The 12991-nt window shown below is 48.5% G+C and overlaps 1 protein-coding gene across 1 annotated transcript; it reads left to right on the forward strand.

Moving 5' to 3' along the window:
• The first annotated feature begins 2272 nt into the window (after positions 1 to 2272).
• SHISA2 (shisa family member 2) lies at positions 2273 to 9634 on the forward strand. The gene is made up of 2 exons (XM_035003668.1): positions 2273 to 4546; positions 8045 to 9634. The coding sequence occupies exons 1-2, from the start codon at positions 4213 to 4215 to the stop codon at positions 8596 to 8598; spliced, it is 888 nt and encodes a 295-aa protein (XP_034859559.1). The 5' UTR covers positions 2273 to 4212; the 3' UTR covers positions 8599 to 9634.
• Positions 9635 to 12991: the final 3357 nt, after the last annotated feature.

Raw genomic sequence — 12991 nt, forward strand, 5'->3', positions numbered from 1 at the left:
CAAAATTACCTGAAGTGTACTTCTGTGGTGAATGTATATAGAATTAAGATTTTTGAAAGGGAAGAGGGCATTCTTTCATATGTGTTTAAATATGTTTTGGCAGACTGCCTGACATTTAGTTTTGATTATAATAAATTATTATTACTACTACCTATATGTTATGATTTCTAGTTACAGTTTCTCAGAAGAGACTAGTAAAATTAGTTTAGGCTGTCTGTTAAAGAGAGTGAGGGAATTTCTTTTTATTTCTTATGGGAGGAACAAGACCAACTTAATCTCTCTCAGTAGCACCTCCCATAGAGAAGCTCAATAAGTATTTGGCAACTTACTTTATAAAATTTAATACAACATACTAGAGACACAAGTTAAAAGTAAAAACAAGCCAGAGAAGAACAGAGTGATTTAAAGGATCTGAACCTTGATGACAATCAACCACCACATAAAGTAACTATGAAACTTCCTTAAATTTTTTAAAAAGATTTCACTTATTTATTTATTAGAGAGAGAACACGAGAGAGCACGAATGGGGACGGGGAGGAGCAAGGTGGAAGGGAGAGGGAAGGGGAGAAAGAATCTCAAGCAGACTCCTGGCTGAGCGCAGAGCCCAACACGGGGCTCGATCTCATGACAAGGAGATCAGGACCCAGAAGTCAGGACCTGAGCCGAAACCAGGAGTCAGAAGCTCAACCGACTGAGCCACTCAGGTGCCCCAGGCCTCTCCTTAATTTTCAAGGAATAAAGGAACACAGCAATAAAAAAAACAATGAATTTGTGATGAACTCTACACTTCTAAGTTTACTAACAGTGACTAAATTGTGAACTGTTTGGGAAGAACGGATCGTGTTTAAACTGTGGCACTACTGGGTCCACCCAGTCAATTCTAATGTGAAAACGCTCAGCTGTGCTTTCTCTTAAAGAAACGCTGGCAAATTGCCGGTGTTTTGGAGAAGAGGATAAATGGATGATGGAAGAAGAGTATGGTACAGGTACTGTTTGGAGGAATGTACAATTGTTTTGCATTCGTTTTTTTCCCTTTTGTATTAGCCCTCTAGACACCACCCTAATCAATTTATGGTGCCATAGAAAAATAATGATACCTAAGCATCTGGTGATTGGCATAGAGTTCACAGTTAATCCTGGGCTTCTGCAGTGGAGATTGTGGGGACTGGCAGTGTGCTGGAGTGGGCCAGAACTTGGTGCAGTCCAGGCAAACTGACAATTTCTATCTACATGAATTGGGCAAGTTATCCTCACTAGTAAAATGGAATAGTGACTATGTCTTTTTCATAGGATTGTTGAGAGGATTCCATGAGGCTGTGCATGTAAACCTCAGCACAGGGCATGATACAGAATAAGCCCTCAGTAAACTTAGCTAATAGGATTTTTGAAGAAAATGACTCAACCTGAGGGACACCTGGGTGGCTCAGTCGTTAAGCATCTGCCTTGGGCTCAGGTCATGGTCCCAGGATCCTGGGATCGAGCCCCACATCGGGCTCCCAGCTCTGCGGGAAGCCTGCTTCTCCCTCTCCCTCTCCCACTCCCCCTGCTTGTGTTCCCTCTCTTGCTGTGTCTCTCTCTGTCTTAAATAAAATCTTAAAAAAAAAAAAGAAAATGACCCAACCTGAAATAAATGGGTCTTCCCTCACTTTCTTCTGGTCTAATTTGATGCCATTCCTCTGATGATATTTCTGACCTCCCCACCCTCCTCACCCCCAGGTTATGTCCTTAAATTGACCCAGTACACCACCAGTCACAGCTTTTATCAGACTTAGATCATCTTTGTTTATTCAGCTCTTTGTCTCTCTGTCCAATTTGTTTTACCCCAGAGACCTTGAGCTCTGTTTGAAGGGAATGTCCATGATGTTTGGATTCTCGATGAATCCCCAGTACCCAACACAGAGTACAGTATACTTACTGTAAGACTTCAACATGTGTTTGTTGAATGAATAATTTGACATTGAAATTTTGTTAACATATTGGGTTAAGAAAAGTTGGTGGCTGGTGCATTTAAAATACATAATTTTACAAAGCTGAAAATAACCCTCCAAAAGCAATGAAATTAAGTGCAATCCTTGGAGAGAGGCTTACTGAAGAATGAGGTGTTCATTGGGGGTGGAGAAGAAGATAGATTTTTTCTTTTGATTTGATTTTGTTGGGCTGAGCAGAAGACTATCAACCACGTCTGAGTCTATGCATTTAACAGGCATACACAAGTGCCCAGTGGTTGTTTGAACAGCAGTGTCTTTGCTGGGAACGCAACTGCCTTGTGTTCTACAGTTCTACAGTCAAGGACTTGGAAGGGACCTTAGTGGTCACCACATCCCAGACTCCACTTTAAAGAGGAAGAAGAAACTGAGGCCAACAAAATGCAGTACTTCTTTCCTGGTAGGGCTGGGCCGAGGTATCGGGTCCGCTGACTTCCAGACCGTGTCGGAAGGGTCACTAGTTCTTTTAAAAATAATCACCGATGCTTTAATAGCATCAGCACCTGTTGTTTTAGCTTCCGCAAGGGAGAAGCTATTAATTTCTCCTTCATCAAAGCCGCATTTCGGGTCTGTCTGAACCTTGTTTTCTTCCTCACTGCAGCTGTCTGCACCCGTAAGGCCAAATGTTGAACGGAGGCACCTTTCTGCTTAAACCCAGTAAATCGCCACGGCCAAATATGGAAAGAAAAAATTCGACACAGATCATTTAGACAGTGGCCAAATTTATAAGGTTTTTCCTGAAGTCTCTCCATTCATTCCACCTGGCAGAAGCCCGGAGCCCACCAGACGCAGCCCCGGGCGCGCGAACCCTTCCACAAACATCCTCATTTGTGGTCTGTGACCAGCCGTGGCCAGGGCACGAGCTGGTGGAAGCTGAAAAAGGCAGTTAATCTGAGTGGCAATTTCACTGTCTGGAAAATGGGAAGTAATTACAATCCTTCCTTGGGGAAGTTTTGAGAATCACATCGAAGGCCGAGGATCTTCCATAAGCCAGCTCAGTTTGCTTTTATTACCATTACCGCCGTTCTTGTGTTAGCAAGGCCCAGATCGTTTGAGTTCTGTTTTCTCCCGCGCCTATTCCGGCCGGCAGCTCGCTGCCCCACGGGCGTCGGAAAGTGAAGGGCTCCGGGCGTCTCCGGGCGTCCCCGGGCGTCCCGGGGAGGAGGGAAAGCCCGCGCAGCGCGCATGCGCATTCTAGGAGCCGCCGGCCCCTAATAAGAGCGCCGCGCAGCGCCCGGGCCAGCCCAGTCGGAGCTGGCTTGGTGCCGGGCACCGTGAGTGTGCGGGCGGCTGCCGCGCTCGGCTTCTTCCGCAGCCCCGAGGACTGAAACTTACGTGGGAGGCTCCCACCGGTGCGCCCCTCCCGGGGGAAAGGGCGGCCAAGGCGAGAGGGAGAGCCGGACGGAGGCTGCCCGGCGCCCGTGGGAGCGAGCTGCAGCCGGAGAGGCGGAGCAGGGGAGCCCGGGGCGAGCAGCCCGCCTGGACCCGCGCCCAGCAGCAGCCGCGGCCGCCGCCAGCCAGGCAGGCTCCCGGAGCTGCGGCGGGGGCGCGCCGGACCGTCGCTCGCGTCCCGGACGCCGGCGTGCGCTGGGAGGATTGGCTGTGAGCCCCGCGGAGCGCAGCGCTGCCCGGGCGGCGCGGCCGGAGCCATGCGGACCGAGTTCGGAGCTGGGGAGGCTGAGCACAGCCGGCCGCTGCCCTTGCTGCCCGGAGCCCTGCGCGCGCTGCCCGCCTTCGTGGCCCCTTCTCGCCGCCCGAGAGGGGAATAAAGGAGGGGAGACCCCCCCCGACTCGTGCGCGGGACTCCGCGGCAGCGACCTGGCTTCAGGTCGGCAGCGGGAGTGAGCGTCCCCTCGGGGATGCGCGGGGAGGCTCCTGTCGCGGGTGAAGCCTCCAGGGGCTGCGGGCCGGCAGCTCCGGCGCCCCTCTGACTGCGCCCCGAGAGTTCCATCAGCGAGTGCCCGCTCTCCAGGCAGCCCCACCAGGGACCGGGCCGCCCGGCCGAGGGAGGGATGGCTTAGGACCCCTGCCCCGGCAGCCCGGCGTCGTCAGCTCCTGGACGTCGCGGCACAGGGCAGAGGCCGGCTCGGAGAGCGCCGCGGAAGGGACACTCGGGCGTCCGAGTTCCGGCCCCCGCACCACCGGGAGCCGGGTCGCCGGGACCCCGGCTTCCCGGAGACCGTTCTGCGCCCCCTGGAGCCGCGCCGCCCGCGCCCAGGGTGGTGCCATGTGGGGCGGACGCCGCTCGCCCGCCGCCTCCCCTCGGAACGCCGCTTCGCTCCTGCAGCTGCTGCTGGCCGCGCTGCTGGCGGCGGGGGCGCGGGCCAGCGGCGAGTACTGCCACGGCTGGCTGGACGCGCAGGGCGTCTGGCGCATCGGCTTCCAGTGCCCCGAGCGCTTCGACGGCGGCGACGCCACCATCTGCTGCGGCAGCTGCGCGCTGCGCTACTGCTGCTCCAGCGCCGAGGCGCGCCTGGACCAGGGCGGCTGCGACAACGACCGCCAGCAGGGCGCCGGCGAGCCTGGCCGGGCGGACAAAGACGGCCCCGACGGCTCGGCAGGTAGGGCAGGCGGGTCCGGGCGCGACGGGGCAGGAGGGTTAGCTTTGCCGGGGAGCCTGGAGACGGGAGAGGAATCAGGGGCACTGGAATTTCAGAAAAGGGCTTGGGCCAGGAGGTGGTGTCTGCATCCTGGCCCAGCTGTTAACTTGTGCTAAGTGGAGCGCCACTTCACTGCCCCGAGCCTCAGTTCCCCCATCTGTCACCTAAAGCGTGGGTGGATTTGGATTTTCCGAAGAAAACCACATACGTAAGGCAGTGTGGGGTGCAGACAGCACAGCATTCCTCCTGGCCAGGGAACCTCCGTTTCCCCTCCCATACCTCCTGTCTCCGCGGGTCTAACTTCTAGTAAGGGTGAGTGTCTTGATGGTACCCCAGGAAGCCATGAGGCGCGACCCCAGCAAGAGGGTTGGCGGGGGGCGCTTCGGTCCATAAAGGCTCCGCAGAAGGCGGGCAGCTCCTCGGGGCCTTCCGGTGGGTGATGCACTCTTCCAGACCCCGGGGCATTCTCATCGTCTGCAACATTTGGCTGCACGGCCTCTCTGGTTTCTGGACAGTTCTCCTGACCACGTCAGAGTTAGGAGGTGTGACATTAGCGATGCCAAGCTTGCTCTTTGTGGCTTTTTTTTTTTTTTTTTTTCCAAGTTGCCAAAGCCAGAGCTGGGAACATAACCAAATCCAGGAACGAATTTGATAGGTTCCACTTCCTCCATTCTTCAGAAACCTCACAGACCGCCTCCCTTGAGGGTCTGCACCAATGTGTGTATGGGAGGGAGGATGTATAAACCGGCTAGGAGTAGAGGTCAAATGGCAAACATGTCACAGAATGGATGTCTCCTCCTTCTGCAGCTGGTTGTGTTAAGGAGAGGGCTGTTTACCAGCACCCTGAGCCAGGGCTTAAGCTACCTGAGCTTTGGTACTGAGTGTTTACAGAACTGTCTCCCGGGCCTGGTAAGAGGCAGCTCTCTTCAGTGCTGTTCCCTGTGCCGGCAGGCATTTTATGAGTAAGCTACTCCTGTTGTTTCGCTGCCTGGAATCTTGAAGAATGGACAAGTGAGGGTAATAATTCCAGAAGAGGTGCCATCTTAAAGCTCGAGCTCGTGGCTGCAGGGGTGTGTGGTGGTGGACTAAAGCCTTGAGAAATGAGCCAAAGATGGAACTGCTTCCTTGATGTATCTGCTAAGTTGGGCTCATTAGTGATCTCTAAAAAGTTGGGTTGACTTTGGACAAATCAGCAGGCCGCCGACTCCTCATGAGGCCGTGTGATGTACGTGGGGGCCTTCTTCACTCTACCTTTAAATCTTTTTTCCTAAAAATTCTGTTCCCTCTCACTTCTCTTCTGCAGTCAAGAAGGACCACGTGCCTAATCAGGCAGTGCGGAGAGTTTACGGGAGCACAACATTCTTTACTTCTGTATGGTTATTTACCTTCCCAATTAAAAATCCTGGAAGGAGAACAGTTCTTTCTCCCAAAAACTCCTTCTGTGGACTTACATTGCTTTCAGCTAGTTTCTGCTATAATGCTTGGAGTATTCTTTTTTTTTTTTTTTTTACACTTGTTTACATCCTAATAACATATTTAGGGCTTGTATCTTAATTTAGAGAATGAAGTATTTATCACCTGCATCCACTGTTCCAGTACGTTATTGCTCCCCCATTATTAGAACAGTCCCATCATCTGAAGACCCGCTGCGCTCACTGCAGGCTCTGGAACAAGTGTTCCTACCCGCTAACAGGCACCATGTAAATATAGTATTTATTCTTCAGCAGTGAAGCTTTAGGAAATCTTCAAATGTCAGCCTTTGGTGAAATGCCTATAAAGTATGTTTTACTTCACAAGGCCTGATTCTTCCAGGTCTCCACGTGGCACTGTAGTCTAACACCCCTGCCATCAGGAATATCAGAGCCATGGACAGGAGCATAATTAGAAAGGCCACTGCTCTAGCAGATAGTCCAAGGGTTTTTCACAAATTTGACCTCAGAGGTGCGGGAGAACTGGGCTTTTCCCCCAAGTGCTGCCCTGTGCCACTGCGTTGGCCCTGGGCTTGGCCAGGACTGAGGAGCCCTAGTTCCTGTCCTTATGTATTTTCCAATCAGATAGTCAGGGCAACAGGCAGGAGCACATAAAAGAACCGGTTCTTGGTAACATGGGGTGGAAGTCCCCAGAAGTGGCTCTGAGGCATTCTGCAGCCTCCTCTCTCCCCATTCTTTGCCCCCATCAGCCAGTGTGTCTAGCTTCTGAAAGCCCTAGAGTGCCAGCCCCATGGCTTCCAGAAGCTTAAGTAACATCATGTAAAAATGGAACTCACTACCAGCTAGAGGAAAGTCGTTCTTTTCATCTTTCACGTTATTTTTCAGAATACACCTCACTTGTTGAAGATGATGCCCACTGCTTTATGGTCTGCAGGCTTTCCCTGTAGTTCTGCACACAGAACCCAGTGTTGTTAAGTCCAGGTGCAACTGCCACACCCCAGCCACCCTGGGCCCACCTGGGCGCCTTCTTGAACACTGGAGGCTGCTCTTCTTCTGGCGCAAATGTCTGGTTGCTCCCAACATTTGTTCTTCTTGGTACCTTGCTTCATGCTGACCTGTGGCCTGGAATAGCTTCCCTCTTCATAAGTCACTTCACCTTTCCACCATCCAGTGTGTGGGGTGGGCCCGAGGTCCAGCCCTCAGCTAGGCAAGTGAGTGTAGAGGTGTTTTTTTAATTTTTTTTTCACCCTTTTTTGACCTTTGTGTCTTCTATTACAGATTTGAAAATGGTCATGGCTAGATCTAAATTTTTTTTTTCTCAAAGATTTTATCTATTTAAGAGCGAGAGAGAGAGCACACGCCAGGGGCGGGAGGGGCAGAGGGAGAGGGAGAAGCAGACTCCCAACTGAGCAGAGAGCCCGATGCGGGGCTCAGTCCCAGGACCCTGAGATCATTACCTGAGCCGAAGGCAGACGCTTAACCAACTGAGCCACCCAGGTGCCCCTCAATTTTTGATTTCTTTGCCTGTGGAAAAAAGAACAGTTCAAAAGTGGCAAAAGAGGTTGCAGAGAATATCATTTTTTGGGGAAAAAAAGACTCTTAAATCATGTAATTCACTTCTATGCAGATCCTGCAACTATCCATTAGGGCAGTCTTAAGTTCAGGCAGTTGAGTTATTATAGGAATCTTAGAAGTCTCAAAACATTAAATTCATATTTTTGCTAAATTGGACATTTGTCCCAGCCAGCATTGCAGTTGGCAAGCCTAGCTGTGAATGTTAACCGTTTTGCTTTGGGGGTGCTGATCTGCCCTGCCTATAGGGCCCGAGCACCCTTCCTAAGTGCCTGATAAAAGACAGTGCATGCTGTGGGCTGCTAATAAGCGCACAAACCTGTCCAGCAATGGGAGGCCCGAAATTGGTCCTTCAGTCTGGCCGTGGGCAGTGCTCATTTATGGATCTCCACTGCCAAGCACCGATTTTTCACTGCATTCTGAGAGTAAATCCTAATGATGTGTTTTCATCCTTTAGTCCCCATCTACGTGCCATTCCTCATCGTTGGGTCCGTCTTTGTTGCCTTCATCATTTTGGGGTCGCTCGTGGCCGCTTGTTGCTGCAGATGTCTCCGGCCCAAGCAGGAGCCCCAGCAGAGCCGCGCCCCGGGAGGGAACCGCTTGATGGAGACCATCCCCATGATCCCCAGTGCCAGCACGTCGCGAGGGTCATCCTCCCGCCAGTCCAGCACAGCGGCCAGCTCCAGCTCCAGCGCCAACTCAGGGGCCCGGGCGCCCCCCACAAGGTCCCAGACCAACTGTTGCTTGCCCGAGGGGACCATGAACAACGTGTATGTCAACATGCCCACAAATTTCTCCGTGCTGAACTGCCAGCAGGCCACCCAGATTGTGCCCCATCAGGGACAGTACCTGCACCCCCCATATGTGGGGTACACGGTGCAGCACGACTCCGTGCCTATGACTCCCGTGCCCCCTTTCCTGGACAGCCTGCAGACGGGCTACCGGCAGATCCAGGCCCCCTTCCCTCACACTAACAGCGAGCAGAAGATGTACCCAGCTGTGACTGTGTAACTTGGGGCGCTGTCCGGGTCCCTTTACGAAACCCAGGAGCCCAGGGAAGCTCTGGACTTGGAAAGGATTCTCTAAGAGAAAGTCTGCCCGCCTTGCTGGTGCAGACAGCCCCGTTGTTTTGGATGGCTTCCTTTGGCCCCCAAGTATATGAAAACGTTTCTTCCCGAATTAGCCTTTCTGGGTACGTTTCATCCCAGTGCATGATTGATTTATGATGGGGAGGAAAGCATCATCTGGAGATGACTGTCTTGTTGCCCCTGGTTGTGTGACAAATGCTTGAGGCCTTAAGTGCTCTTGAGGTATGGCTGTCAGGGGGAATTTTGTAACCGGGTAGACTAAAGGTTTTTATTATATCCTTATTAAAGTGTTTCTTTTTTGTTTGTTACTGTGCAAGATCAGAATACCTATTCCCTCCCTTGGACCTGGAAGATTTTTATAAGCATCCAAGGTTCAGGGGAAGACGTAAAGAAACAGAACTATGATGAAAGGAAATCCAGTTGGAACTCCCTGAGATTAGTCCTTGATCTCATTGTTTCCCAGGCACATCTTAATTTCATTGTAAAAAAGTATATATATTTTGTCTATTTTTGTGTTTTTTTGGTCTATTTCGTGCTTTTTTACCTTGTGTAGAGATCTTATTACAAAGTGATTTTCTACATTAAAAAGAGACTGAAAGAAATTGTATAGTTACTTAACTAATGGTATTTCAGAACTCTGGGATTATTTTAAGCTTGGAAGTAGCAGGTGGTGTAGTAATACAACCATTCATCTCATTCTCGATCATATCATCTAATTTGCTGACTTTACAGTGACATCTGAGAAGAAGCAATTAGAATGTTTTTATATTGAAATCATAAACTGTCACCTGCTACTTCTCCAGGTTACTTTGAATTTTACCGTGTGGTGTGGCTTGGCATTCGTTCTGTTCGGCTTTCGGATCCCCATGTCTATGTAGTACCGTGTGCAGGTAATTACTGTTATAAATGAAGATCAGCATTTCTACCTAGATCTGATAAAACATTTTCTTGTTTTCCTATAAAAATTCAAAAAATGCTTTACAAAGATACTTCATCTAGCTTCTCAGCCATAATCTGAGACTTGGGATGAAATTTAAACCACAAATAGAGTTTACTTCGCAAATCATAAGGCTTTTTATACTCCTGTTATCAAAATGGCTTATTTTTCAGGCAGTGGGGACTGTTGAGTCAAGAGAAAAGCTTTTCAAAGAGATATTGCCTTTCTTCCCCCACAAAGTTAGTTTTTGTTTTCCTCTTTTAGTCCTCAACAAGCACTGTATTCATTACTAATGTTCTGAATTATGAAATGCAAGTGAGCCTGTATTGTTTACTTAAAAGAAGTAAGCCTAAGTATGTGCAAGCAAATTTGCAACTGCTGACAACACCGAGGTTTGCAATTAAACATTGTAAGGTGCAGTCTTTCACACGTTTATATCTATAGTTTATTTATTCATCCATCCATTCATCATCTATCTACCCTAGTGTCCTCGCCTCTCTCTACATCTACCTGTCATCTCCCTCTCTCTCATGACTGAATGATGTAAAAGCGTTGTTGGCAAGTGATATCAACGAAGATGCTCAATCAAATTTTTAAATAGCAAAGGCAGGGGAAATTTTACTTATTAATAAATATTTTATGGTATGAATTCCAAGGGAGTTGCATCTTTTTCATTTTTGTTTTACTTGATAACTTTGCAGATGGTCTATTAAGCCTGTTAGTGTCATAAAATTGCGAAAAATGATAAATATTGCTTTCTAGAACCAAAAGCCTACCTTTAAAAGTAATCAATACCTGGGAAGCTTATATGTATATTCTAGGAGTGCGTATTATTTTACATATTCCATGGGAAGTGTTGACAACACGAAAGAGACAGTCTTTTGGGATTATTGTATTATGTGGCTAATGCATGTTCCATGCCGTCTCTTTGAGGGAGGATCCTGGGTTATCTAAAGAAGTAAAATTCCTAGAAATGTGGAGGTGAAAAGGACCTCAGAGATCACTCAGCCTAGAGATTGGCAAACTTTTTTTTGTTTTTTTTCCCCCTGGGAAGGAGCCAGAGAGTTAATAAGGTCTTGCAGGCCAGATGGTCTCCACCAGCTATGCAACCCTGCCCTTGTCACACACAAGCCGCCAGGGGGGCCCAGGTAACAAATGAGTACAGCCATGTTCCAATAACACCTTACTGGTGGACACTGATGCTTGAATTTCACACGATTTTCACATGTCACAAAGTACTTGATTTTTTTTTCTCAATTTCAAAATGTAAAAACTATTCTGAACTCTTGGGCCATAAAAACCAGGCAGTGGGCCAGATTTGCCCATTGGTCTTAGCTCACCCATCCCTAATCTAGTCCATCCTTACCTGATGCAGGCGTCCCTGTGTGACATTTTTCACAGCCTTTTCTTAAACATGGAGGGATGGGGAGTGCTTGCTTCTCTACGACTAACTTTTCCTTCTTTTCCATGTGGTATTAAATAGCACGATTAAAGCAAAAGTGCACTTTAATAAATGAGTTCTTCACTTAGTGCTACCTGGTCTTTCCAAAAGTATATATAACATGACTGGAAGTACCCTCAGACCTTTTCAGTTTTGGTAAAAACTCGAGAAGTTGAGCTGTCAAAGTAAAAGGTCAGACAGCTGGTTTAAGGATACCTTCCTTACTATCACGAAATCAGAATCTGTAAGGTGTAGTTTGCACCCAGTAGGAATATTTTAAAGTCTGCTAGGAAAAAAAAAAAAAAAGCAGTTACAGATAGGAAAATAGTTTGCTGCTGTACATTTTCTTCTGTATCTAAACCTTTGGTTCATCATGGTTCTGGGGATTTCTGTATCCCTCTGTGTGGGACAGAAAGACCCTCTGATTGTAAGGAAGAAGAAATTAACCAGCTCTTTCTGTCCATTTAAGTGCCCCGGGGAAACAAAGCATCTTTCATTTCTGCTGTGGCTGAAAAAGTTACAATTACACAATAATACCAACATCCAAAGTGGCAAGAAGACCATTAAGACAAACGCACGTGGGTCTGGCCTATTTACTCTGCAATACTCCCGGTTTCAGGCTAGCATTCCACTTCTGATTATGTTCCTAGATGCTTGACTAATATTTCCTATATTAAATTTACCTCGAGCTCGTTTTTCTCAAGACCGCACAGTTTTATTTCATGAATTTTATGGCTGATCTTTTCTCCTTGTTTGGATACATATTCGGATTTCAGTTGCCTTCAGAAGTATTTTCTGAAGAAACCATGACCATCAGAACTAAGTTGGCGAGGAAAGTTAGGGCAGATGTCCGCAAATGGACTGGACACAGAGGAGAAAAGTTTCAGTGGTGCTCACAGTTGGGACAGGGAAAGGTTTGGCTCCTGTCTGGTAACAGCACTCACACTACTCCCTGTCTGCATCAGAAGCTCTGTTTCCTGCAAATTCACATTCTGTCTCACTACCACGCAAACCCTCAGTGACTCATTTAAAAGCCATTTAAATGAATGAGCTGCATGCTGGCTTTCCATTGCTTCAGCTTTTCAAATGCCTAAAAGGAATATGTTTGTTTCTGTTTAAGGGATTTCGGCAGACTTCTCACTAACTTAGCCTGGGCTCCCTCAGTCAGAACTGCCCCATTAAAATGTGTAATGTGTATTTTCCTACACTGTCCACTGCAGACCTATGTGCTTGGAGGAGCTTGGCGGAATTTGGGGAGAAGGGTTATTATGATGAGCAGACAGAGAAATCTGACTAACCCTGTCAGTCATTAGGATGGACAAGGAGTGGCCCAGGAAACTGCCCGCCCTCCTTGACCTGCTGATTTCCTGCTAAGTAAATAATGGATCAGCGGTAAGGGCTAAGGGAACTTTCTAGGATTTTAAAACCTGTGATCCCTTCCCCTTCCCGCTTCTTTCCCTTGCTTCTTGAGCAGGAGACAAATCAAAGCATCCAAGCAGGCTGTTCGATCTTGAATGGCGAAAGCTCAAGGCAGGGAGGAGGACAGTGGCTTTAACAACCCTGGTGTGCGGGCTCCCCGGGGCCTGCCCAGGAAGGGCCCGGGAGCCCGGCAGTGAGTCTGGACCTGGCCACTGGGGAAGGCACACCCTTTGTGTTCAACTTTCAGAGCCCCTTTCATTTTTAAAAAGAGCAGCCTAAATATTGCAAGGAAGAATAAATCATGCATACAAATGAGAACACCATTCCTCATCACTCAACCTTAATCCTCCTTTTCTTTTCCTTCTTAGATGCTAGAGCCTTGAGGACATTTCCACCCTGTTACCCCTCGCCCTTTCTCTCTGTTTTTTTAAGAGCCGGAGATCAGCTATTTGCATTCAGCCTATTCATTCCAAAATACTTATATAGGAAATTTCTTTGCCTTCTGAAATTTTTCTCTTA

The sequence above is a fragment of the Mirounga leonina genome, unplaced genomic scaffold (genome assembly GCF_011800145.1).
Source record: "Mirounga leonina isolate KUSES-001 unplaced genomic scaffold, KU_Mleo_1.0 Mir_127, whole genome shotgun sequence".
Classification (NCBI taxonomy): domain Eukaryota; kingdom Metazoa; phylum Chordata; class Mammalia; order Carnivora; family Phocidae; genus Mirounga; species Mirounga leonina.